The following is a 24,405-nucleotide window of genomic DNA, read 5'->3' on the forward strand; positions in this document are numbered from 1 at the left end:
ACTGAATGGCAGGCACACACAATCCATGTCTCAAGGCTTAAAAATCCTTCTTTAACCAGTCTCATCCCCTTCATCTACACTGATTGGAGTGGATTTACAAAGTGACATCAATAAGAGATCATAGCTTTAACTTGAATTTACCTGGTCAGTCTGTCATGGAAAGAGCAGGTGTTCCTAATGTTTTGTACACTCAGTGTATATACACAGGAAGCAAGTGAGTTTAATTGAGCGTGTGCGTTGTCACTGCTTGTTTTCCTTTCAGGGAAGATGTGGGAAGATGTAGGGGGCTTCAATGTCTCAAGCTTTCCTGAAACCAACCTGAAGTCCAATTAAAGAGCTCATTGGGGAAGGGAAATCAACGAACACACCCTCTCTGTGTTGACCTAGCATACACAATGGTGCGTGTGACGTGAAACACTCAAGTGTGCTTGAGTGGGTGACGAGCGATGTTTCTTTTTGGCTTGTAAATAAATGACACAACTAACCCCTATTAACACAGCCTAGAACTGTATTCATGCTGCCCTTCTGTACCACCCACATGGAGTGTCCCACCACACAGGCCCTGTTGAGTAAAGTGTTTGGGGGCAAACCCCTTGCTCTGTCTCACCTCTGCCTCTCTCTTGATGGTGTCCACATGACTGATGAGTTTGCAGTAGGCCTGGAAGAGCAGCAGCAGCTGGAAGTGCAGTTTGTAGAGCCTGCGACACAGCTCCAACTCCTACAGAGAGAGAGCAGAGACAGTAACACACCAGCCACACCAGGTCATAATGGTCACATGATCAGACGGACGGATATCCTGGGTTAGAGACTAACGGGGGAGGAGATGAAAGGGTTAACAAGGCACGGAGCGACGTCCCTACAGCAGGGGTCTCCAACCTTTTCTACCATGAGTTACTTTTTAAAAAAAAATAAACGTTGCAAGCTACTTATTTTGAGCTTTCAAATAGGCACTTTCTTCTCTTCTCCCCCCGCAGCTCTTCCCCGAGTCCTTAGTGTACAAGACAAAGTAGTCTTAATATACAAATATTTCCCACTCTTAAATTGATGTTCTGCATCGATGTCAATGCTTAAATCACATCAGAAGACCTTTTTTTGGGGGGGGGGTCTGGAGGGAAAAAAAGTGTAATTCCCCTTTACTTGCGCATCTAGTGCGATTTCCAATGTGCCAGTTTAGTGATGGTTCTGTACTGCTGCTGCTCATTTCATGACAATGTTTGCAAATAACAGATACAAATGATATACAGTACTTCATGATATACTTATGCCAGACAACATTTAATTGAGACATTTTCAATGTTGCGTTGGTTAGATAGTAGCTGGGAGCTTGCGGTGTCTGATACTAGTGAGATTTGTTTATGACAGTTTGCGGCGGAACGCGTGAAAATGGCATGTATGTGCAAAAGTATGTGGACACCTGCTCGTTGAACAGCTCATTCCAAAATCATGGTCATTAATATGGAGTTGGTCCCACCTTTGCTCCAATAACAGCCTTCACTCTTATGGGAAGGGTTTCCACTAGATGTTGGAACATTGCTGCGGGGACTTGCTTCCATTCAGCCACAAGAGTATTAGTGAAGACGGGCACTGATGTTGGGAGATTAGGCCTGGCTCACAGTCTGTATTCCAATTCATCCCAAAGGTGTTAGATGGGGTTGAGGTCAAGGCTCTGTGTAGGCCAGACAAGTTCTTCCACACCGGTCTAGACAAGCCATTCCTGTATGGTCCTCGCTTTGTGCATGGGGGCATTGTCATGCTGTTGCCACAAAGTTGGAAGCACAGAATCATCTAGAATGTCACTGTGTGCTGTAGCTTTAAATTTCCCTTCACTGGAACTAAGGGGCCTGAACCATGAAAAACAGCCCCAGACCATTATTCCTTCTCCACCAAACTTAACAGATGGCACTATGCATTTGGGCAGGTTCCATTCTCCTGGCATCTGCCAAACCTCGATTTGTCAGTTGGTCTGCCAGATGGTAAAGCGTGATTCATCACTCCAGAGAACGCGTTTCCACTGCTCCAGAGTCCAATGGCGGTGAGCTTTACACCACTCCAGCCAACGCTTGGCATTGCACATGGTGATCTTAGGCTTGTGTGCGGATGCTCGGCCATGGACAGCCATTTCATGAAGCTCCCGACTAACCGTTATTGTGCTTCTAGAGGCAGTTTGCAACTGAGTACCCACAATTATTATATATATATATTTTTTACACATTACGCACTTCAGCACTCCCGTTCTGTGAGCTTGTGTGGCCTACCACTTCGCAGCTGAGCCATTGTTGCTCCTAGACGCTTCTACTTCACAATAACAGCAGTTTACCGGGGCAGCTCTAGCAGGGCAGAAATTTGACGAACTGACTTGTTGGAAAGGTGGCATTCTATGACGGTGCCACGTTGAAAGTCACTGAGCTCTTCAGTAAGGCCATTCTACTGCCAATGTTTGTCTATGGAGATTGCATGCCGATGTGCCCGATGTTATACACCTATCAGCAACGGAAGTGACTGAAATAGCCAAATCAACTAATTTGAAGGGGTGTGTGCACATACTCTTGCATATACAGTGTATTTTCAGAATTGTTTGGCGAGCTACTCATCAGTGGGCTGTAATTGACTTGTTGGAGACCCCTGCCCTAAAGAGAACCGACGAGGCCTAGGTTACAGTCTAGCCCTATTAACTAGCTACTAACCAATCAGAGGTCGGCATCATTATTAGCCATGGAGGACTGGGTTATACAAAGACCATCACCACCTGTGTCACGACCCTTATGGATAAGGTCCGTCCAACCACAGAGCTAAACCGACCAAATATGTTACTGGAATGATCAAAACATTCTCTCTAATGCAGGAAACATGGAAGAGAATGGGAATTTGAACAGATATGGAAATGGTGCAATAAGCATGCAAAATGAAGGTAGACTAAACATGGCTTCACAGCTCTCTCCCCATCCTCTTCCCCTCCCCGTAACCCAGGGCAACACCCCCCCTCTCAAATCAGGCAGACAACTACCACAATCATGATTTCATTTGCGCAATTTTACATCTGCTGTGTAAATCAGTAGGGATGAGGGAGGGGTTAAGACATTGACAAGATTATTCAGCCAAGGCGAAGCCAAAAGTAGAGCATATATCTGCATACATGCCAATGATGAGAAACAGTAGGCTTGGGGAAATTATTTAGATATATGAGAGAGAGGTGGAGTCAGAGTGGGAGGGCCCAGGCCTTGGTTGGTTGACGACTGCGGCAGGAGAGGGATGAGATGGTCAGTGTGTAGTCCGGACATCATGATTATATTGGAGTCTAGAATACTTAGAGAACCACTTACTGCTAGTTTTTCCATTTGCTAAGCAAGAGGGTGAGCAGGTCACAAAAACAAACAAACAAAACAGGAAGAGAGAAAGACCAAGAATTAGTGAGCCTTCACATCGCAACCCTGATACAGTGACCTGACAGACGAGGAGGGGAGGGGTAACAACCCCTCCATCATAACGCCCATTCCCAACAGTGGTTCTCAGATAACACAGCGCACATTAGCTGGTCTAGGATCAGTGTGTTCAAGTCAAAGCAGTGTATAAATACAGAGATGGAAAACAGAGAGCAGGATATAGACAGAGAGCCAAGAGGGGGAGAAGAGAGAGCCAAGAGGGGGAGAAGAGAGAGCCAAGAGGGGGAGAAGAGAGAGCCAAGAGGGGGAGAAGAGAGAGCCAAGAGGGGGAGAAGAGAGAGCCAAGAGGGGGAGAAGAGAGAGCCAAGAGGAGGAGAAGAGAGAGCCAAGAGGAGGAGAAGAGAGAGCCAAGAGGGGGAGAAGAGAGAGCCAAGAGGGGGAGAAGAGAGAGCCAAGAGGGGGAGAAGAGAGAGCCAAGAGGGGGAGAAGAGAGAGCCAAGAGGGGGAGAAGAGAGAGCCAAGAGGGGGCGAAGAGAGAGCCAAGAGGGGGAGAAGAGAGAGCCAAGAGGGGGAGAAGAGAGAATTAAGTAGAAGAGAGCAGCGAATGAGTATGTGCCTCTCTGCTGATGAGAGTACAACAGAGCTTTAGTCTGTAATAGGTCATTTTTCACAGCCAAGCATGTCCTCTGACCTGAAAGGGGGGGGGGCAAGCAAAGAGGCAATACATCTAGAACCTCCAGCAGCGGTGTCAGAGTACAGGAGGAGACCGCACGGTAGAGGTTCTCAGCTGTCCTCAGATCAGCTACATCTACCATGATGAGCTGAAGTAATACTGGCTTCAGGACCAGTGGACAGTTCAGTAGTGATTATATCACTGAGCTGGTGGGATGTTAAAATATGGTGTTGAGGACGAGGGGAGATGAATTAGCTTTGACGCGTAAAGATTTTCTCTGAAACATTTTTTTGTTCTCAAACAGGCGTGTTATCATGCGTATCGACTGTTTGACTGTGTTAGAAAAGGCACTCAGACTGTCGTCACATTTCCTGAAAGACGAAAAGTTGCTGTGTTCAGATGTGTGGGTTAGTCATACCTGGGCTTGAGTGTTGGGTTGTTGGTTGCCATCTTTGTCACGAAACGTCTTCCTGCAGTTCTCCAGCCACTGTGTGAATGGGATGAGGGAGGGAGGGAGAGAATACGTCATGAAATTGTCTTTTTTCTTTCGACGAGTGTGTGTTTGTGCAGGGGTCAGGTGGGGGGTAGATTTAATAAGAGTGCTGTACTTAGCGAATTAAAGAGGGTTGGTTCCAGTGCAGGGGGGTGGAGACCAATCCTCCAGGAACTGCACCCGTCTCATTCAATTAGCGCCCCTGCATCCTGGAGCCCTCTCTATCAATCTCATCTGTCCTCTTTACCCCCCCCCCTCCATCTCTCCTTCCTCCCTCCCTCCTGTCCAACCCTCTAACTGATTTAGGAGCGCCAGAGAATATTTTTAGCCCGTCAGCAGAGGATGTCGCTAGCAATGAGGACGCTAACGGACGCCAAATCCACTCGTATCCTCCTGTGATTCAATGGCTGACCCGACGACAAGCGACAGCCGACATTTATCTCCTTATGACTCAGCTCATTGTCTCGGTTCTGTTCCCTCAGCCTCTTCCTCCCTGAGCTGGGCTGGAGGTGAAATGAGGCGTAATCGGACAGCTCATTGTCTCGGTTCTGTTCCCTCAGCCTCTTCCTCCCTGAGCTGGGCTGGAGGTGAAATGAGGCGTAATCGGACAGCTCATTGTCTCGGTTCTGTTCCCTCAGCCTCTTCCTCCCTGAGCTGGGCTGGAGGTGAAATGAGGCGTAATCGGACAGCTCATTGTCTCGGTTCTGTTCCCTCAGCCTCTTCCTCCCTGAGCTGGGCTGGAGGTGAAATGAGGCGTAAATCGGACAGCTCATTGTCTCGGTTCTGTTCCCTCAGCCTCTTCCTCCCTGAGCTGGGCTGGAGGTGAAATGAGGCGTAATCGGACAGCTCATTGTCTCGGTTCTGTTCCCTCAGCCTCTTCCTCCCTGAGCTGGGCTGGAGGTGAAATGAGGCGTAAATCGGACAGCTCATTGTCTCGGTTCTGTTCCCTCAGCCTCTTCCTCCCTGAGCTGGGCTGGAGGTGAAATGAGGCGTAATCGGATAGCTCATTGAGCCTTCAGGTTTTCCTCACTATAAATGAGAGGCCATTGAAGTGCCACTCAGTGTTCTGGTGCAGGGCCGGTCTGCAGACAGATATGTGCTATGATAATTAGCCATAGAATAAGGATGTGTGATTGCGTGGTCTGAGGGTTTAGGAAACTAGAGGTCAGAGTACTGTAGATAGGGACGAGTGTGTAACGATTAGATGTACATGGTGATGAACGGGGAAAGCTCACCTCCTCAGCCGCCTCTCTTTTGCCGTTGTAGGTGTCCAGGTGCTCCTGCAACTCCAGCACACTAAACTTCAGAGTCTCCAGCAGTCCACATGACACCAACTACGACACAGACCAGACGCGTTAACCAACTGCAGGACACAACCAACTACACAATACAACATCACATGAGTGTGTCAACTCCCTGCAGTATAGGCCAAGTGCATTTGCACTGCGTAACAAGTACGTCTGATTATACAACTGCTGCTGTCGCTAAAAATATCTTACCGACAAGCATGCTACAGTTAGCTTCGTCATGATTCCCAACCAGAGAAATGATGCAACATAACTTCACATTAAGGAAGTGGTCATCTCTGGGTTAGCAGGCGCAGACTCACCGTCTCAGCGTCCAGCAGCACCGTGGGGCACTGGGAGTGAGAGGTCATGACCTCTAGGGAGCTGAGGAACTGGTTCCCCATTCGCTGCAGCCGCTCTCCTAGGAAACGCACTGACGAGTGGGTGATGTCGCCAAACTTCCTCTGCGTGCTCTGCAGACACCAAGACAATAACACACTCAACAGAGCGAACACACACAAATATATACAAAACATACAACTAAACATATTCCACGCTTTCACCTTAAATAGCCGGGAGAACACGTGGAAGGTGTACACAGCAGAGGACCCATCCGTGTCCGACAACATCTGGTTGACATGGCAACGCCAGGCGTCCTCCTCGTCGTCATAGGCAACGGGCTGGAAAGCTGCCAGGATGGCGGAGAGGAAGGGTGAGGGGGGCGGAGAGGCCTGGACCTCTGAGAAACCATCTTGATCGCCCTCATCCTGACTGAGAACAGACAAACACACAGGGTCTGTCTTAGTACCACTGACACACACACAGGATTCACCCAATTCTGAATGCACAAACACATACACCCTCGCTCTGACTGCAACCAAAACAACCTCACACTTCCGTCTCTCGCCTCCTCCCCTCTCCCTCTGCAGATGTTTCTGCTGCAGTGTTTCTTTTGCAGAGCTCTACTACAGAGCAAAGAGAATACATGGCTCTCCTACCATCTTAACACAACCACACACACACGGATACTCACAGGCCTGTGGGACCGAACAGCCTGACGAAGCAGACCGAGTAGAAGTATCTGATGCCTGCGCTGCCGAGCGCTGTGGAGGACACAGACTTCGTTCTCATCCTCACCTTAACTCCCTCTCTCTCTCTCTGCAGCACAGTAACACAGTCTCTCTCTCTCCCTGCAGCACAGTAACACAGTCTCTCTCTCTCCCTGCAGCACAGTAACACTGAGTCTCTCTGCTAGCTGCACTAGCCTGCCTAGCACACGGCACCGTACCACACAGGAATGCAAAGCAGAGCTCTATCTGAGCCCAGCATCTGACACACACACACACACACACACACACACACCAAGGCCCCAATCTCACAGCAGGCAGCGCAACACCTCCTGCCGAGTTAAGCTTTCTTGTTGGCGCACAAACACACACAGCAGAGCCCCTCTGTTTTCCGGGGGAGGATCATTAGGAGCACTGCCATTCCCTCTAGCGATCAATCAAACTGCCTGAGTTTTGGAAATGGGGGAAATTAATTCAAGTACTTGTGTACTGAATGAGCAAGCAAGAAGTGTATACGTGGTTTCTACATCTCTGGTAGTTGAATAGAGTTGGTATGTGGCTGTACTGTGATCAGTAACTTAACTCCGTTAAGACGGAGTTGGTCCACCTTGATGAGCGTGTGTATATTAAAAGGAAAGAGAGGAGCCAGAGCTGGCCCACCTTCAGAGAGATGCCCGCCTCTCCAGCCCAGCCCCAGCTCCACTACCAGCCCTGCCCGCGTAGGAGAAGAGCCAGAGATGAGCTCACCAATTACAGCAGTTCATAAGACCAGGGAAATCGCAGAGGCGCCAGGCAGCCCCGACACGACACACTCAGCCGCCCACTTGATCAATTACTTGGGCAAACACAGAACGCACATACAATACTTGCTGTCATGATACGAAGACCCACACACACACACAAAACAGGTTGGGAGCAACACAGCTGCAGAGCAGTGCCCCTGGAGCAGGTTAAGGGGTTAAGTGCCTTGCTCAAGGGCACGTCAGCAGTACGTGGCACCTGAGATATTGATGCCAGCAATACTCTGGTTGTTGACTCACTCCCCCCAGATTCCGCTTCGCCGCATGCAAGTCTGAACTGAAAACAGGTATGCAAATGTAAAACAGGATGACAATCTAGAGACGGGATCAATGATACCTGCCAACAATATACACCCGACGACAAACAGATATCTGACTAGAGGCCACAACCACCGCACATATGGCCACTCATACAGGTCCTCTGATACTGGTCAGTAAAGTCAGTAGACTTACCTGGACATGTCGGAGAAGTCAGCCTCCTCCTCCTCACAGCGGTCGTCAAGCTCCTTCAGTGCCAGCGTCACGTCCTCCTCACACACAGAGCCACAGGGGCTGTCTAGGATGGGGGGTAGAGGCATGGCTGTGAGGGAGTCCCTCTCTTCACAGAGGGACCCCGGCGGGGTGTCTATGGCCGGTGGGAGAGGGGGGGCCGGGTCCAGGTCGTAGTGGGAGTCGGTGAGGTCACACAGCTCAGGGGGCAGAGGGGGGGCACTGCTGCCAAACCCCGTGTCCGTGCTCACGCTGCTGCTCAGCTCATCTGCCGCCGTCATGCTCACCCCATCCTAAACAGCCAGCAGGGGGAGCTCAGGTGGTCAGATATACACACTCACTACATCATTATACAAAGATACATTCTCTCTCGAGACCTTACAGAACCGGTTGGTTGGCATGACAGCCCTTCTAAAAGTCTCCCTAAGAGTTACTTCAGTGGTTGCCAACAGTTTTTTTTTTGCTTATTGTACCATCAACTGAATTTTGCTCTGCCTGGAGTACCCCTGAAGTACCCCCTCATTTCCCCAGTGAGTTTATGGTCTGGTGGGTCTTCTCAAGAATCCCCCTGTGTCTTGGCCATGTACCCCCAGGGCTCCCAGTAACCCTGGGTAGGAACCACTGATCTACTTAACCTTTATCTATTCCTGACAAAAACATTACTGGCTTAATCTCATTTTATAACATTCAAGAAAATAGAGGTCACGGTCAGCATAATTCAAGAGATTGATGTTCACTTTAAAAAGCTCATACTGTAACTTGGTGTTTTTCTAGAGAAAGGGAACACGCTAAAGAAATAGGGCCAAAATCAATCTAGTGTTGCACTTATGTCAGGGGTGTCACTTAAAAAAATCTAAAAATGGGGAGGACGGGCTCATGGTAATGGCTTGAACGGAATAAATGGAATGGTCTCCCACAAAACACCTGGTTTCCCTGTGTCTGATACAATTCCCTCCATTCATTATTATGAGCCGTCCTCCCCTGCCCTATGCCTTCTAACCCATACGGATGGATCATAAACTACCGATTTATGGCTCACACTAAATGACTAGCTACAGAAGACCATAAAACGTGACGTTTGAACACAACGCCACATTGTTACCCGACTGACAATGACAAACTGCTCTGCGGTGGCAGTTACCTGCATTAAACCACAGTGTGCGTCATTAGACAGGAAACACTACAAGTCAACTGTGTTCATGGAAGACACGTCCACGGAACGGGGGTCTAGAACATGTAATTGAAATGGACGTGTTCTGTCTGTGCCTCGTTTCCCTCCATTTAAGGGTCTAAGGAACAGAGAGGAGAAGGTGGCAGGCTGCCAGAGCGTCCCCGAGGCACGATGGCTTCATTACAGAAAGCTTTTAGGAGTGGGTGGCCGTCCGGGCCGTCGTGGAGGGGATGAGCAAGAGAATCGATGGTTTTATCTGGGGCTCATTACACTAAGAGCTGGGCCTATCATGAGGAGATGTCCTTGAGCTGATGGGTACGGGCAGGGGCAGTAGGGGCTCACAGGGAATCTTTATTCACATTATTGGGGGGGTGTAGTAGTGGCAGAGATAAAATGGACTAATGGAAGCTGTTAGTGATTATGGGTTCCCTAACCGTGTTCCCTGGTGAACTGTCCTCACTGGTTATATCTAACGCATGTCTGTGTCGTGTCACAATGCTCTCTAGCGTAGCCGGCTGAACTAGCTCATACTCACATATGGGTCTGCCCCGCTGGTGTCCAATGCGCAGCACGTATTTAACGAGGGGTTTTGTTTTGAATGTTCAGGTTCCAAATTGAGAGGTGAACCGTTTCGGCTAGCCTGAGGTGAGCATTGACGATGATCTCGTCCCCCCCAATTACACAAGCAAGAACCACAAACCAGCTAAATCAGAGAAAGCAAGAGCCAGCCCACCACAACACCCACAAGCCCCGAGCAGCGCGACAAGCAGAGAGAAAGAGATGAGACGGAAGGAGATGTGAACAAAGAGAGCACCCCTTACGGCCCTGTCCAGGGAACAGGCAGGACAAGAGCCAGCCCACTGCACCCCAGGTACAGCACTCTCCCTAGAGGCAGGCGGAGAGAGAGGAGGTGGCCACCAACCCTCTGCGTGAAAAAAACATGACTGACAGAGAGCCCAGCAGAGGTAGAAAGTGGTTAAAAGAAGAAGATAAGGCGCTAGAAAGAACCGGAGCACCCCGATTTATTTCTCCCGATTGGTCGCACCTCAGGCAGCTGACTGCTGTTTGAGTCAGAGCGGGGCATCTCCAGTGCAGTGCTGTCCTGGCGGGGCAGCAGGGCCGTGGTCTCCTCTGTCAAGGCACTGCTGGATGACTCCTGCAGAGAGTCCACGTGGTTGGACGTGGCATCGTCCGTAGCCGAGTCACTGTTCATCTGGAGTGAGAGACGGACGCAAAGAACGGTTCAACTTTTCCATTTGGAATTAGATAGTAAATAAATCAAACCTCCAAACTCTATATATTATCTGGTCTCCTCTGCTCCGAGTCTCCAGGACATCTGATAGTATACTGTTAAGTTTCTATTGTTCAACATGCAAGTTTCTTTTTTGCATACAAGAGTAAGACGTTTACCAGTAATAAAAAATCTGCTATGTTCCAGGCATCCTTACAAAACATTCTTGTTATTCGAAAAAGTATATATTCTTACATGACTCCGTCTGCGAATGACATGCTGCATGCTCATGGTAGCATTGTTTAAAAGTTACTACAAAGCCGTGTTTGGGCCCAAGGGCCACTAGAGGATCAGTCTCACAGTGCACTATCAAGAGCAAAGGAGGACTAAGAAGACAGCACAGACTGAAGAGCAGCTCCAGGAATAACAGCATATTGTCGATAACACCCTGGGAAGATATATATATATTTTTTTTATAGCAAAGCAAAGAGACGTTAGAGAAAGGCAGCCAGAGGTTTGGGGGTTAAAACGATATTGGGTTCATGCTCACAAAGGAACATGCTGTTCATTTTCTGCCAGGTGTAACTTGACTACATACGTTTTTGCCATGGCATGCTATGGACTCGAGTTTCACTTTATTGTAACTAATCTCCCAGTTAGTTCATTGATTCCCATATGTTATGTCTGTGACCTTTAACATATCAGAAAGCTGGACTGATTCTTAGAAGTACAGTGTTTGGGTCTCTACTTTACTTACCTAAAAACAAACTTCTGGGGGAAGGGGGGTACTGGTTTGTGGGTAAAATTAGGGTAGAGCATCTAGGATTGGGGTGAAGGAGGGTAGAGAGGGAAATAGTGACTGTTACCAGCGGAAGCAAGCATCTAGCCCCAGGGCAAACCGGGTAAGGTAGCAGCTCTGCAATAGCTCTGCTCAGCGGACACACACACACCATGCCAACGGGCTGTGTGAGGAGCATGGGGACGGGAGGGGGGCGGGAGGGGGACGGGGGCACCCTGGTGGTGGGTGAGACTTACGAGGCCAGAGCGGGTGAGAATCTGGCTAGCGCTCAGTACCTCCTCCTCAGATGACTCGTCCGTGTCCTCCTGGTTGGTGAGGTTGAGGCTGGGCGTGCTCCCGGTGTACTGGCACTCCTGCAGGGACGGCGTGTCCCCGTCTCCCTCCCCCTTGTCCATGCTGTCCAGGGAGCGCCGGCGCACGCCCCAGTTAAAGTTGTCCATGCTCTCCCCCTACAGGAAACAACAGTCAGATACCAGTAGAACTAACTGAAGTGTGAGATATCTGTCGAAGATGTGGATGGATGACAACAGCACAAGAAACCAGAAGTACGTCACTAACATGCCACATCTAAAAGAGCTGTGTTTGCAGTAATGGGAAGGGGAGGAAACAACGCCTTTTCTCCAAGGCTTTGACCCTAATCACTTCGGACATAGAGCTGCAGAACTTTAAAGACAAACTAAATAAAAGCACAAGAGGAGGAAAATCAGGACAAAGTGCAGACGACATCAATCATGAAACACAAAGTATTTGTGGCATGCTTCATTGGCTGTCTGTTTCTAGACTGACAAAACAGGTGCTTCTACAGGGTGACAATCACATGGACTGACAGAGGGCCACCGGGGCACTGAGGAGAGCAGCTCTTGCTGGCCCAAAACTTACCTGCAACTCCTTGTGGCGGGAAAGGAGGAAAGGTAACAAAGTGAGTTAGGAAGAGTTGGCAGTAGGGACAGTTAGAGGACAACATGGACGAAAAGTCATACCGAGACACACACACACACACACACACACGTACTTGAGTGCACGAGTCCACAATCACACACACTGAATGAAACCATTTATTGTCACCCATCAACGACATGATCTAAAATGATGCAACAGCAGAGAGACTATTGCAAATGATTATATACAAGACAGGTGTGTGTGTGTGTGTGTGTGTACAGATGACTTATCCTAGTGTACCGTAAATCACCCCTCACCTCAGCATCTTCCAGTTCCACGTCCAGGAAATCAAAGTCCTTGAAGACTCCAAACTGCTGCTCACTTCCTGCATCCTCTCCCTGCAGGTCCTCCTCCCTCACCACCTCCTCCACCGTGGGGATCAGACTGGTCTGCTGGTCACCTGAGTCCAGGTCCTCGTTGGATGAGAACACCACCTAAACACAGACAGAGAGTACAGTTATGGTAAACATGTACAAATTAAAGCACATGGAGGGATAGGATATGTTTTGTTGAAGTTGATCACTAGTCCTGCTCGCTCACAGTTTGACATGCCAGGTGTCTTACAGAAGGATTCTTGGGAACGCCAGACTCAGGACCACACAGAGAGAGAACGTTCATGAGCTTCTCTCTGGTTCTCCTCTGAAATAAGACAACATAAACCAAAAATTCATGAGACATTCCAACGTTAAACATATCAAACCACGTCGTAACATATCCCGTGGCTGAAAGTACCTGAGAGAGTTGGGGCCTCTTCCAGCTGACAGGCACCAGGCCGTTGGAGTTGGATCCAGAGGAAGTGGAGGACGTGCTCCGGGTCACAGCGATGACTTGCGGTTTCCCATTCCGCCCTGCAGCTGTGCGCTGGTCCCCGTACTTATGCCCTATGATGGGCGTCTGGGGGTCAAAGGTTAAACCAGTTCATCTGGATTACACAGGTCTGATTATTTTCTGATAAATGGTAGGGGATGAAGGTAAAAGACGAGTGAGAGAAACATGGAAAGAGTGAAAAAAACAATCAATCAGAGAAGGACGAAAAGATAACAAGGACCTAGCTCAGGACAGATGTCTGAGAAAGGTACTTCTTTGTTTTGACGTTTTAGCAGCATTTACAGTTTCACACAAAAACATGTTACAACATAACACACAAAGCACAACAGTTTAAAAACATCCATTTACACATAGAGCAGGCAAGACCTCACCTCTGAGATGTCAAAGTGGAAGTCCAGCGTCTTGCCGGGCAGCTCCTTAGAGGAGTTGTTGAAGATGCGAGTGAAGGCGATCTCTGGGGATCCAGAGGACTCGGTGCTGTAGGAGCGCTGCACCTCGTCTGGCACCACCAGGCTGGCCGACCGAGACACCACCAGCTTCAGGATGTTCTGGGCCTCCTTCCAGTACGGGCTCTGGGGAATGCACAGGAACAGAGGTGGTGTTGGTTAGATTGTCAATAGGAGAGAGAATTTAAAAATGGTTTTAGGAGGACACCTCAGTTATAGGGAAAGTTAAGAAATATATTGTCTTTCAGTGCTCCTATGATACTGTATGACATTTTCTAATTCAAGTTATCATGTCACGTACACAAGTACAGTGAAATGCCTTTCATGAAAGCTTGAAACCCAACAATGCAGTAATCAATATAGTACTAACAATACAAAAAATAACAAGGTAGAACAAAAACATGACAAATAAAAATAAGAACACGCAAAAGTAAGAAGCTATATAGTGGGTCAGTTCCAATACCATATTTACAATGTGTAGGGATACTGGAGTGAAAGAGGTGGATATGTATAGGGGTAAGGTGACCAGGCATCAGGATGTATGATAAACAGAGTAGCAGCAGCGTAAATTATGATTGCATGTGAGTAAGTGTGTGTGTGTGTGTGCGTGTGTAGAGTCAGTATAAATGTGTGGGCATGTTATGCGTGAGTGCATAGAGTCCTGTGAGTTTGCATAGAAACAGTATCAAAATCACAACATAGCCATTCTGTTAGATATTTAGCAGTCTTATGGCTTGGGGATAGAAGCTGTTCAGGAGCCTGTTGGTGTCTGACTTGATGCACTGGTACTGCTTGCCGTGCGGAAGCAGAGAGAACAATCTATGGCTTTGGAGGCTGGAGTCTAACGATGACCACGCAGCCGTGGGTGAACAGGGAGTACAGGAGGGAAATAAGCACACACCCCTGTGGGGCCCCTGTGTTGAGGGTCAGCATATTCGGTCCTACTCAGACCAGGCTGACAACCCTTACAAGCAGCCTTGAAAGAACTCGGTCTGAATTAACAGTCTTTATTCAAACATACTAACAAAAGAATCCACTTGTACAAAAGCACACACTGCTGTGGAGGTCGGTGAGTGGAGAAATGTCCTGAGGCTGGGTGGGGGAGGGTAGGAGTGGTAGTCAGGCCAGCTGCAGCTCTAACTGAAGAGCAGTTCAAGCCCAGGGGTCAGGGCTGGTAAAAGGCTCTTCTATAAAGAGCCTTGGCTGGCTGACTATGTCCAAATGGCCTGAGATCCATGACCTGCTTTAAATCTTCAAGTGTGTCACTCTGTAGAGAGTGAGTCATTCTTGCTTTCTCCCTCACATATTCACTCTCTTACACACCAAAGGCTGTATCTGCTGAAATGAAAGAGCCATGTGACACATACAGTACATTGCGTCAGGCAGCTCTATTCCTGTATCAGCCAATTCCCGCTCATTCTCCTCAAACCTCTCCGAGATGAGGCCTAAACAGTGTCAGAGTGTTGAGCTGGAACCTAAAGGGCGAAACCAGGTCTCACCTGGACATATTTTCCGATGATCTTCATGATCTCCAGGTTGAACTGTTTGACGGGTGCAGCCGACAGGTCAATGTGACTCAGCAGGCTGTAGATGATCTGCAGCAGGGATTGCTGCATGCTGGGTAGGCCTTTCTCCAGCAACTGGGGATGAGAGGGGAAGGGTAAGGAACAGGCTAACAGCAGCTATCATGGGTTAGATGTTGGACATCTGATTACCAGCTGATCAACAATCAACTGCTGACTTGCCATAATAAAAAAACACAAGCTCCTGTAAACGGAGGTTAACCAGTGGGTGTAATGTAGACGGATTACGTAATAAGTTGCTAGCTTTGATTCTCCTCATTACTTCTATGAAAGCCTGGTGTTGCGGGTGCTTACCTCGGCCAGGTATGTGACCAGATTGAATGTGATCTCAGCGAAGGCGTCGTGCAGGTAACGACACACCACGTTGATCCAGTTGGCGCAGTCTCTGGAGTAGCTGTGTGCGCTGTACAGGCTCATCATGTGGGCCAGGTTTGACAGCGTGGCGGACTTCTCCTCGGCACACACCTTGGCTATCTTATCCGCCGTCTCCTTGCAGAACGGAGTGGGGCTGTCAAAGTGCTGGATGAGGTGAGGCAGCAGGCACAGGATGTTCAGAGGAAAACCTACAAAGAGACGGCAACAGATGACATCAGGATCAAGTGAATCTAGATCGCCCGAGCTAACACAGGAAGAGAAACAGGTCTAAACCAACCAGAAGGCACTAGGGGGATTAGTGCCATTTACCAAGCATGAAGCCAGGAACTTGTGCTGAATAAAATCTATAACATCAATACCTGCTCGCTTACCTGCCACCTGGGAGGGGTCGACCAGTGTGTGGCGGGAGACGCTGATGAGCTTGTTGAGCAGGTGAATGGTGAGCTCCTGGGTGGAAGCTGATGTGAAGCCCTTGAGGAAGAGCTGCAGCAGACCAGGGAAGCTGTACCATTTCAGCTTGGCCTGCACCCTCTCTAGTCTCTCCCTGCTGTCTGCGTTCTCCAGGGGCAGCTGACCCAGTAGCTTGTTGAGCAGCCGCAGGGCCAGCAGGTACTCAAACTCATAGTCCGACTCCAGAAGGGAGGCCGCTATCCAGAACACCGTGGCCATCAGGTTGGATGGGTCCACAGGAGGGATGGCCTCCTCCCCAGGACCCGCTCTGCCACCCTCCCGCAACGACGACAAGCTCTGCGTTCGCGCTAGGTTGCCGTGGCTACCGGCCAGCCGGTCGGCGATGTCTAGGGTGTTACTGCGGCGGCGGTCTCCCTTTCGTTCACCCATGAGGCTGGCGCGGAGGGAGTTGCTGCGGGTGTGGCTGTGGGGGTAGTGGCCTTGGTGGAAAAGACCACCGCTACTCAGATTCAGCTGGCCCGTGCTCTTCCTTTTAGCTGCAAACTTGGCCCCCAGCAGGTGCTCATGGGCAGAGGCCCTGCAGGATTAATGACAATGAGTATTTCGCTAACACAGGGTTTTAAAGTGTCGATAATGCGTGTGTTTAGAGAGCGCGAGTTGACAAAATTGTGTTCGTATCAGCGACGGGAAATTCCACAGTAACAGTGTGAGACAATGTCCACTGAACCTTTTACAAAAACACGTTTACTTGAAGAACAGTGCAGATGCAAAGTTTGGTAACAGAATGACGGAACAAACAGCACAAACCGTCGTCATTCTGTTACCAAACTTTGCATCTGCACTGTAAAACGTGTTTTTGTAAATTCTCAGTGGACATTGTTAAGTAGTCCTTGTGCATAGAGTTGTATGGTTTGCTTAACTTTGCAATCATTGGTTTTGTTAGACAAACATTTTCATGTAAAAAATCAGAGAGTCTCATTGTCACTGTTACCGTGGAATTGCCCAGATCTAACTGGTCAGTGCTTACTGTGCCAAGGCAGTGAGGAGGTCATAGTTCTTGACGGTGTCAGCGAGCGTGTCGATCCCTGACTCCAGAGTCAGCAACAGCTCGATAACAAAACCCTGAGGAGACAGAGGAGCAGAGGTCAACCACCGAGACAAACCGACCCCTGATACTGCAGTACCCAGTGGCCGCTGCTTCCTAACAGAGCTGCTGATCCACACTGATCACAGGTCAGAGTGGCTGAACCCTCTGGAGTATAGTACCTGTTTAAGCGGCTATGCTCCCTCTCATCTGAGATCAGAAGTTAGTGAGAAAACTAATAGAGCAGACAGCCCAAAGGTCATACTAGAAGGTGGTTGTCTTGATACCGGTGGGTGGTCAAGCTCACCTGTGCCTCCTCTCCCGGGTCGCCCACTGTCTCTACGAGGCGTGAGAGGACATCGGAAAGCGTGGCGGCTGTGAGGGGTTGTTTGAGAGCCCTGAAGATCTGGAAGGAGCGTCCTGCGTAGTGACGAGACGAGCAGGACAGAGCAGTTTGCAGGGCGACCTCACTCAGCAACTGCTCCAGTTGGAAACCTGATTAACACAAACCGCCAGAGATATTTAAAATAAAAACACAAGGATGCTAGACATAAGAACAGAGGGATAATTAATGGCAATATTTTAGCGCTAAGAAATGCTACAGACAGGACAGTCAGTGCAGCAGAGAGGGATAAGGAAGTGACAAACACACTGACTGACCTGACTGGGACTGTTTGAAGACTGTCACTACATGTCGGAGGAACACGCTCAGCTGGTCAGCACTCTTTATGTTGGGGTTCTTGGGTGACACGTCCTCATGGTTCCACAGGGGCCCCCGCTTCCTGCAGGACAGACAGACAAGACTGAATCAGGAGAGAAAACGAGGGGAAGTCCGAACGATCGTCACACAACTCATCGAACCCTGATATTCTCACCCCAAGACAAAAATGGTTTGTAGTTGCACACGCAAACACATGCAAATGAACGATACCCCATCCTTTCAGACATGGCTGCAAGTGCGAGATCAGATGCATGGGTTGGATGAAGAAATGAGTCATGATGGTACAGTACATCACACAAGACAAACTGATATATAGAGCTATGACACACACATACAGTGCAAAAAAAAAAAGATTTTCAGGTAAATGTAGTGTAGTTGAGTGTCGGGCACTACCTGGAGGTGACAAACTCGATGAGGGCTTTGACCTTCTCATACTGCTCTGCGGTGACATCCACCTCGTTGATCAGGGTGGGGGTGAGGTGGGGCAGGGGGACGACTCCTGCACCCAGGCTGATGCTGGACGACGTGGAGCTGGAGCTCAGGCCTGAGTCTGTCATGGGTGACGGCTGGTAGTCTGGCACAAAGTCACACACTCCTGCGTGAGTAACACACAGACACGAGCATGGCTGACAAATCGCTAGAAACTTGAGATGTCACACACTGATCTGTGAAGACTGGAGAGCAAATAAGGACATGGATCTCTGCTGCCCCCTACTGATCTTATAGAACCAGGCAAAGGGATCCTTGTGTGCTTGAGCTTGGCTACTCAGATCTTTGCAGAACGCTACTGACCTGTGAGGTTGAACTCGTGGGGCGGTGGCTTCACAGTCAGCACCTTTGGGTCGTTGTACTCTCGGTTGCGCAGCAGCACGGAGGCCAGGGATTGGACTCCACTGTTGGTTCCCTGGACGACCAGCAGGTGAAGCAGGAGGCGTTTGCAGTGCTCGTAGACCTCAGGGTGCTGGTGGTCCAACCCTGGTGGGGGGAGAAAAAAACAACGGACTGCTGAGAAAATCTATTCCATGAACACTGGCAAAAGTAGAGTTTGCATTTGTTTTGCCTGTAAATGATGAGTATAAAGACAAGTATACGTCACTCAAATTGTAATCAGTTAGTTGTATAGAGGTGAGTGGTTAGTTACCTATGAAGATGGAGTGCAGCAGGAGGTGAAGGTAGGCGCTCCACTCCACTTTGACCCCATGGTCCACTATGAGGTCAGTCAGTAGGATGACAGCTATGTTACACCTGAGATACACCACACCAGAGGGTCAGCCGGGACAGGGGAAAGGTCATACAGACAGGTCAGAGGTCAAGTGGAGAGGGTCGAAGTTACCTGTGGAGGGGTACTCCAGGGGTGTTCGTCTCCGGCAGGTAGTCCACCAGAGGGGACCAGCAGCCCCCTGTGGGAGGGAAAGGGAGGGGCTCGGGACGGTTGTGGTCCATCACCTTCAGACGCCAGTTAGCATACAGCGGCATGGAGTCACCTGGAGAAAACAGTGGATTATCACACACACACCTGTGGCAACGTGGACATACAGTATGTATATACAGTTGAAGTCAGAAGTTTACATACACCTTAGCGAAATACATTTATACTCAGTTTCACAATTCCTGACATTTAATCCTAGTAAAAATTCCCCGTCTTAGGTCAGTTAGGATCACCACTTTATTTTAAGAATGTGAAAAGTCAGAATAATAGTAGAGAGAATGATTTATTTCAGCTTTTATTTATTTCATCACATTCCCAGTGGGTCAGAAGTTTACATGCACTCAATTAGTATTTGGTAGCATTGCCTTTAAATTGTTTAACTTGTGTCAAACGTTTCAGGTAGCCTTCCACAAGCTTCCCACAATAAGTTGGGTGAATTTTGGCCCGTTCCTCCCGACAGAGCTGGTGTAACTGAGTCAGGTTTGTAGGCCTCCTTGATCGCACTCTTTTTTTTAGTCCCACACACACATTTCCTATGGGATTGAGGTCAGGGATTTGTGATGGCCACTCCAATACCTTGACTTTGTTGTCCTTAAGCCATTTTGCCACAACTTTGGAAGCATGCTTGGGGTCATTGTCCATTTGGAAGACCCATTTGCGACCAAGCTTTAACTTTAACTGGCTCCACAGTATATATTGTAATTCAGAAATGTTCACGAGAGACTGACACACATTTTCTGTTTTGACTGATTTCAGTACTGATGTCTTAAGATGTTGCTTCAATATATCCACATAATTCTCCTCCCTCATGATGTCATCTATTTTGTTAAGTGCACCAGTCCCTCCTGCAAAAAAGCACCCCCGCAACATGATGCCACCACTGTGCTTCACGGTTGGGATGATGTTCTTTGCAAGCCTCCCGATTTTCCTCCAAACATAATGATGGTAATTATGCCCAAACAGTTCCATTTTTGTTTCATCAGACCAGAGGACATTTCTCCAAAAAAGTATGAGCTTGTCCCCATGTGCAGTTGTGAACCGTAGTCTGGCTTTTTAATGGTGGTTTTGGAGCAGTGGCTTCTTCCTTGCTGAGCGGCCTTTCAGGTTATGTCGATATAGGACTTGTTTTACTGTGGATATAGATACTTTTGTACCGGTTTCCTCCAGCATCTTCACAAGGTCTTGTGTTGTTGTTCTGGAAATGATTTACACTTTTCTCACCAAAATACGTTCATCTCTAGGAGACAGAACACGTCTCCTTCCTGAGCGGTATGACCCCTGCGTGGTCCCATGGTGCTTATACTTGCGTACTATTGTTTGTAAAGATGAACGTGGTACCTTCAGGCATTTGGAAATTGCTCCCAAGGCTGAACCAGACTTGTGGAGGGCCACCATTTTTTTTCTGAGGTCTTGGTTGATTTCTTTTGATTTTCCCATGATGTCAAGCAAAGAGGCACAGAGTTTGAAGGTAGGCCTTTAAATACATCCACAGGTACACCTCCAATTGACTCAAAAATTGACTCAAATGATGTCAATTAGCCTATCAGAAGCTTCTAAAGCCATGACATCATTTTCTGGAATTTTCCAAGCTGTTTAAAGGCACAGTCAACTTCTGACCCCCTGGAATTGTGATACAGTGAATTGTAAGTGAAATAATCTGTCAGTAAACAATTGTTGGAAAAATTACTTGTGTCATGCACCGACTTGCCAAAACTATAGTTTGTTAACAAGACATTTGTGGAGTGGTTGAAAAACGAGTTTTAATGACTCCAACCTAAGTGTATGTAAACTTTTGACATCAACCGTACATAAAGCATAGAGTAGTATGGCTGTCTCTTACTCTTCTCCTCCTCATAGGATCCTCCAGAGCTGCTGCTGTAACGAGACTCCAGGCGGTGGTGCTGACGGTTCAGGTTGCTGTTCAGACCGCTGTAGATGTCCAGATGGGTGGAACTGCAGACAACAGAGAGACAGCTGTAGTCTTACTGGGAGTGTCTCGGTGTGTGTGTTAGTGTGTGATCTCATACCCGTCATCCATGTTGGAGTCTTTATTCTTGCTGCTGTCATGGTGAGCGTCGGTTCCTGGCACCATGGTGTTACTGCTGGAGTTGGTTCCTGTGGACAGAGATGGGGATAGACATCTAGAAACTATGACAACAAAGTTCATGAGGTACATGACAGACAATGTCATTATGACAGTCCTTCATACAGTCCAACAGTCCATGAGGGAGCAGATGGGAGAATATGTAACATAGAAACATCAAGCATCTGTGTTTCATATACCAGGACAGTGGGGATATAACGTAGAGGGACATGTATAGAAGACCGTGTGATTATATACCTGCTGAGGTGACGGAGGGGATCTTGTAGCTAGAGGTGATGCGGTAGTAGGGAGGGTTGTCCATGTGAGTGACAGCAGAGCTCACTGGGTCTGTCAGGTCCAGCTCACACATCAGCTCCTCCAGCAGCTGCATAGTCTTATCCCTGCCCAGGTACACCACCACCCGCTTCACCTGACGACACACACGTTTTAACAAACATTTAAGATGACCGAATATGGGAGGTGTGAGGGAGAGAGGACACTGTGTGTAAACTGGACTTACATAGGGCAAGAGGCTGGGCTCACTGTTGACCCCTGACATGCTGATGAGGAAGTGCAGGATGATCTTCAGGTTCTTTGGCCAGCTGTCGGCCAGCGTGGTCCACACGTTCTCTATCTCTGACCACGCAAACTCATCCCCGTACTGTATACACAAGCGAAACACAGTTCAAACAAACACTATCATTTATCAGCAGCAGACAACGTAATGCCTGTGTGTGGTCAGGTCGCGGTCATACCTTGGCGGTCATGAACATGAGGTTGTTGAGCACCATGGTGGTGGCGTGTGGGGAGCCCCAGCCCTCCCCTCTGAGCCAGCGCCGGCTGTTGACCATCATCATGTCGCGCTCGTGGGCCTCCTCCTCCTCCTCCTCACAGACTGGGGGTTCCTGTCGCCGTGGCGACGGCTTGAAGTCCACCAGCTCCACGTTGTTCATCCAGGGCAGGAGGTAGTGCAGCATCACCTGGCGACCACCAGGGTGTGCTGTCTGGATACGCTGGCTCACCTCTGGGGAAGGAAACGGCACAGTCGCCGCACCGATAAGACTCAAATCTATGTGTCAAACGCCAAAGCTACGCATCTCGAATGACCGGCCATTTCCTTTTAAAGAGCACTACATTAACCAGGGTGTCCTTTGAGACAGAAGAGTGTAGGATGGTGTGTGATGTAACGGTGCAGACCTGAGAAGATGGGCAGGGTTAGCTCTGGGTATGTCCTGGCCAGCTCCTCAGACAGCTGGTAGTAGGAGACAGAGTAGAGGTGTGGCAGCGGGGAGGGAGGGCTCAGGATCCCATCTGTTCTCTGGATCTCCAGTTTGTGAGCGTAACGGAAGAGCTTGGGCTCCAAGATCTGGGGAACAGAACACGCACAGAAAAATCACATTAAGTACATGTAAAAAATACTGGATTTTTCCCAAATAGATCCAGTATGTGGCCTGGATGGTGGCAAACCAACCTGCAGCAGCTGCATGGCCACCTCATAGATATCTCTGGATGAATCAGCAGACTTGAACAAGATCAGATTCAGCAGCACCACAGTGTCAAACTGGTAATCCCTGTAGACCACACGATATCAATCATATTAACACATTATGGATTACAGAGTTAATACACAGAAACACACACACACTATAAAATGGCCGACATGCCTGTTGTGAAAGACGTTGGCGATGGCCCTGAAGCAGCCGGCAGCCACGCGGCGTGAGCCAGTGTAACAGCGGTCGACAGCCCAGAACATCAGGTTACTCTGGTCTGGGTTCAGCTCCAACAGCAGCATCACCGCCTCACAGCCCAACTGGTGCACCTGCAGGGACACACACAGAGAAACAGACTATCAGAGGGACCATCAGCACAAGCCCTCCATATACACTCACCGCTGCACCTTAAGAGTCAAGCTATTTCCTTCCCTTCATCCGTACCACTCAAAGTAATTGAACCCGTGAAAGTTTAGCCTTATCCTGTTTGGCGATCATATCAGTGCCGATGACGGACAGCTGGTGGTAATCAAGGAATAGTTTAAGCCCAGCAGTGAGGCTGTAGTGCAGAAGGACTCTTCTCTTACCTTCCTGTCCTGAGAGTCCAGGATGTTGTCCAGCCACTTGTAGAGATAACCGTCAGAGGAGAGGCCAACGTTATCAGCCACTGGACCACAGCACAACACTGCCGACATGGCCTGCAGACACGCAGTAGACAAACATTTACCCCGTCATGACGTGTTTACAGAGTGGGATCTCAGTGATAGTCTTGCGTGTGAACAGCTGGTTGTACCTTGAGAGCACAGTACTGGTGTCGGTTGATCTGCATGTTGCGGTCGCTGTACCGGTCTAGTGGGGTGAACATGATGCTGAAGGGACCCGCCCAGTGGCTGAACAACATGAACAGACTGTGTCTCAGAGACTGCTGGGGGAAGATGGTCCTCCTCTGGTGCACTGGTGGGAATACGCAGATGTCAAATAGCCACTCACAAAACACACATATACAACATTTTACACTTTATAGTGTGTGTGTGTGTGTAGTACCTGGGACGTTCTGAATGATGTTAGCCACTAGAGCGCTGAAGTGACAGCGGATGTCCTTCAGTGTGTCTGAGTCTTTGTCGTTCTCAGCCTCCAGCAGCTGTCTCGTCAGATCCACATACTCCAACAGTGTCGAGTTCAGAGAGTGACTCTCCCCGTCCAGACCGCCACTCCCACTGCACACACACACAGTACAGGGGTCAGTGGAGTCAAAAGATGGACGGTGCATGATTCTATATTCTATAACTACGTGTGTATTTATATGTAATGGTTCTGTTCTGGCTTCCACTCACGTCTGACTGACGACGCCAGCGTCGGCCAGCAGCTCAAAGATCCGGACCAGCTGGACCCTCAGGATGTCACGACGCCTACGTCGCTTCATGTTCTGCAACAAGATGAGCAGAACCCGTACTGAGTAGGTAGTACAGTGTTATGTTAGATACATGGAGATGTGAGGGTCAGTGAGCTGCACCCACCTCAGGTCTCCTCTCCAGAGCCTCCTTAATGATGGGGTTCAGTTCCTCTATCAGATCTCTGGAAGACGGAATAGAAGTAAGGAAAACTACCGGGAAAACGCTTGTACAAA

The 24,405-nt window shown here is 48.9% G+C and overlaps 1 protein-coding gene across 50 annotated transcripts in view; it reads right to left on the bottom strand.

Moving 5' to 3' along the window:
- LOC110521657 (protein furry homolog-like) overlaps positions 1–24,405 on the bottom strand; it is a 94,045-nt gene that overhangs the window by 2,639 nt on the left and 67,001 nt on the right. For 12 of the 50 annotated variants that reach the window (XM_090231815.1, XM_090231816.1, XM_090231813.1 and 9 more), the window contains 37 exons: positions 24,296–24,353; positions 24,113–24,204; positions 23,823–23,995; positions 23,572–23,732; positions 23,366–23,476; positions 22,953–23,107; positions 22,760–22,859; positions 22,486–22,654; positions 22,044–22,312; positions 21,809–21,949; positions 21,547–21,718; positions 21,233–21,320; positions 21,046–21,158; positions 19,110–19,260; positions 18,918–19,021; positions 18,569–18,751; positions 18,170–18,371; positions 17,716–17,837; positions 17,363–17,550; positions 16,999–17,093; positions 15,920–16,548; positions 15,480–15,748; positions 15,102–15,242; positions 13,528–13,728; positions 13,061–13,222; positions 12,869–12,967; positions 12,586–12,762; positions 11,626–11,838; positions 10,405–10,572; positions 8,153–8,481; positions 7,899–7,976; positions 6,396–6,603; positions 6,156–6,305; positions 5,782–5,880; positions 4,472–4,540; positions 3,321–3,338; positions 608–718 (listed from right to left, as the gene is read on the bottom strand). In XM_090231815.1, coding sequence (XP_090087941.1) covers positions 608–718; positions 3,321–3,338; positions 4,472–4,540; positions 5,782–5,880; positions 6,156–6,305; positions 6,396–6,603; positions 7,899–7,976; positions 8,153–8,481; positions 10,405–10,572; positions 11,626–11,838; positions 12,586–12,762; positions 12,869–12,967; positions 13,061–13,222; positions 13,528–13,728; positions 15,102–15,242; positions 15,480–15,748; positions 15,920–16,548; positions 16,999–17,093; positions 17,363–17,550; positions 17,716–17,837; positions 18,170–18,371; positions 18,569–18,751; positions 18,918–19,021; positions 19,110–19,260; positions 21,046–21,158; positions 21,233–21,320; positions 21,547–21,718; positions 21,809–21,949; positions 22,044–22,312; positions 22,486–22,654; positions 22,760–22,859; positions 22,953–23,107; positions 23,366–23,476; positions 23,572–23,732; positions 23,823–23,995; positions 24,113–24,204; positions 24,296–24,353 — 5,968 coding nt within the window. The remainder of the gene's footprint in view (positions 1–607; positions 719–3,320; positions 3,339–4,471; positions 4,541–5,781; positions 5,881–6,155; positions 6,306–6,395; positions 6,604–7,898; positions 7,977–8,152; positions 8,482–10,404; positions 10,573–11,625; positions 11,839–12,585; positions 12,763–12,868; positions 12,968–13,060; positions 13,223–13,527; positions 13,729–15,101; positions 15,243–15,479; positions 15,749–15,919; positions 16,549–16,998; positions 17,094–17,362; positions 17,551–17,715; positions 17,838–18,169; positions 18,372–18,568; positions 18,752–18,917; positions 19,022–19,109; positions 19,261–21,045; positions 21,159–21,232; positions 21,321–21,546; positions 21,719–21,808; positions 21,950–22,043; positions 22,313–22,485; positions 22,655–22,759; positions 22,860–22,952; positions 23,108–23,365; positions 23,477–23,571; positions 23,733–23,822; positions 23,996–24,112; positions 24,205–24,295; positions 24,354–24,405) is intronic. The other 38 variants (XM_090231817.1, XM_090231794.1, XM_090231778.1 and 35 more) reach the window with 26 other exon arrangements.

The sequence above is a fragment of the Oncorhynchus mykiss genome, chromosome 4 (genome assembly GCF_057628025.1).
Source record: "Oncorhynchus mykiss isolate SJ-2025 chromosome 4, ASM5762802v1, whole genome shotgun sequence".
Taxonomy (NCBI): domain Eukaryota; kingdom Metazoa; phylum Chordata; class Actinopteri; order Salmoniformes; family Salmonidae; genus Oncorhynchus; species Oncorhynchus mykiss.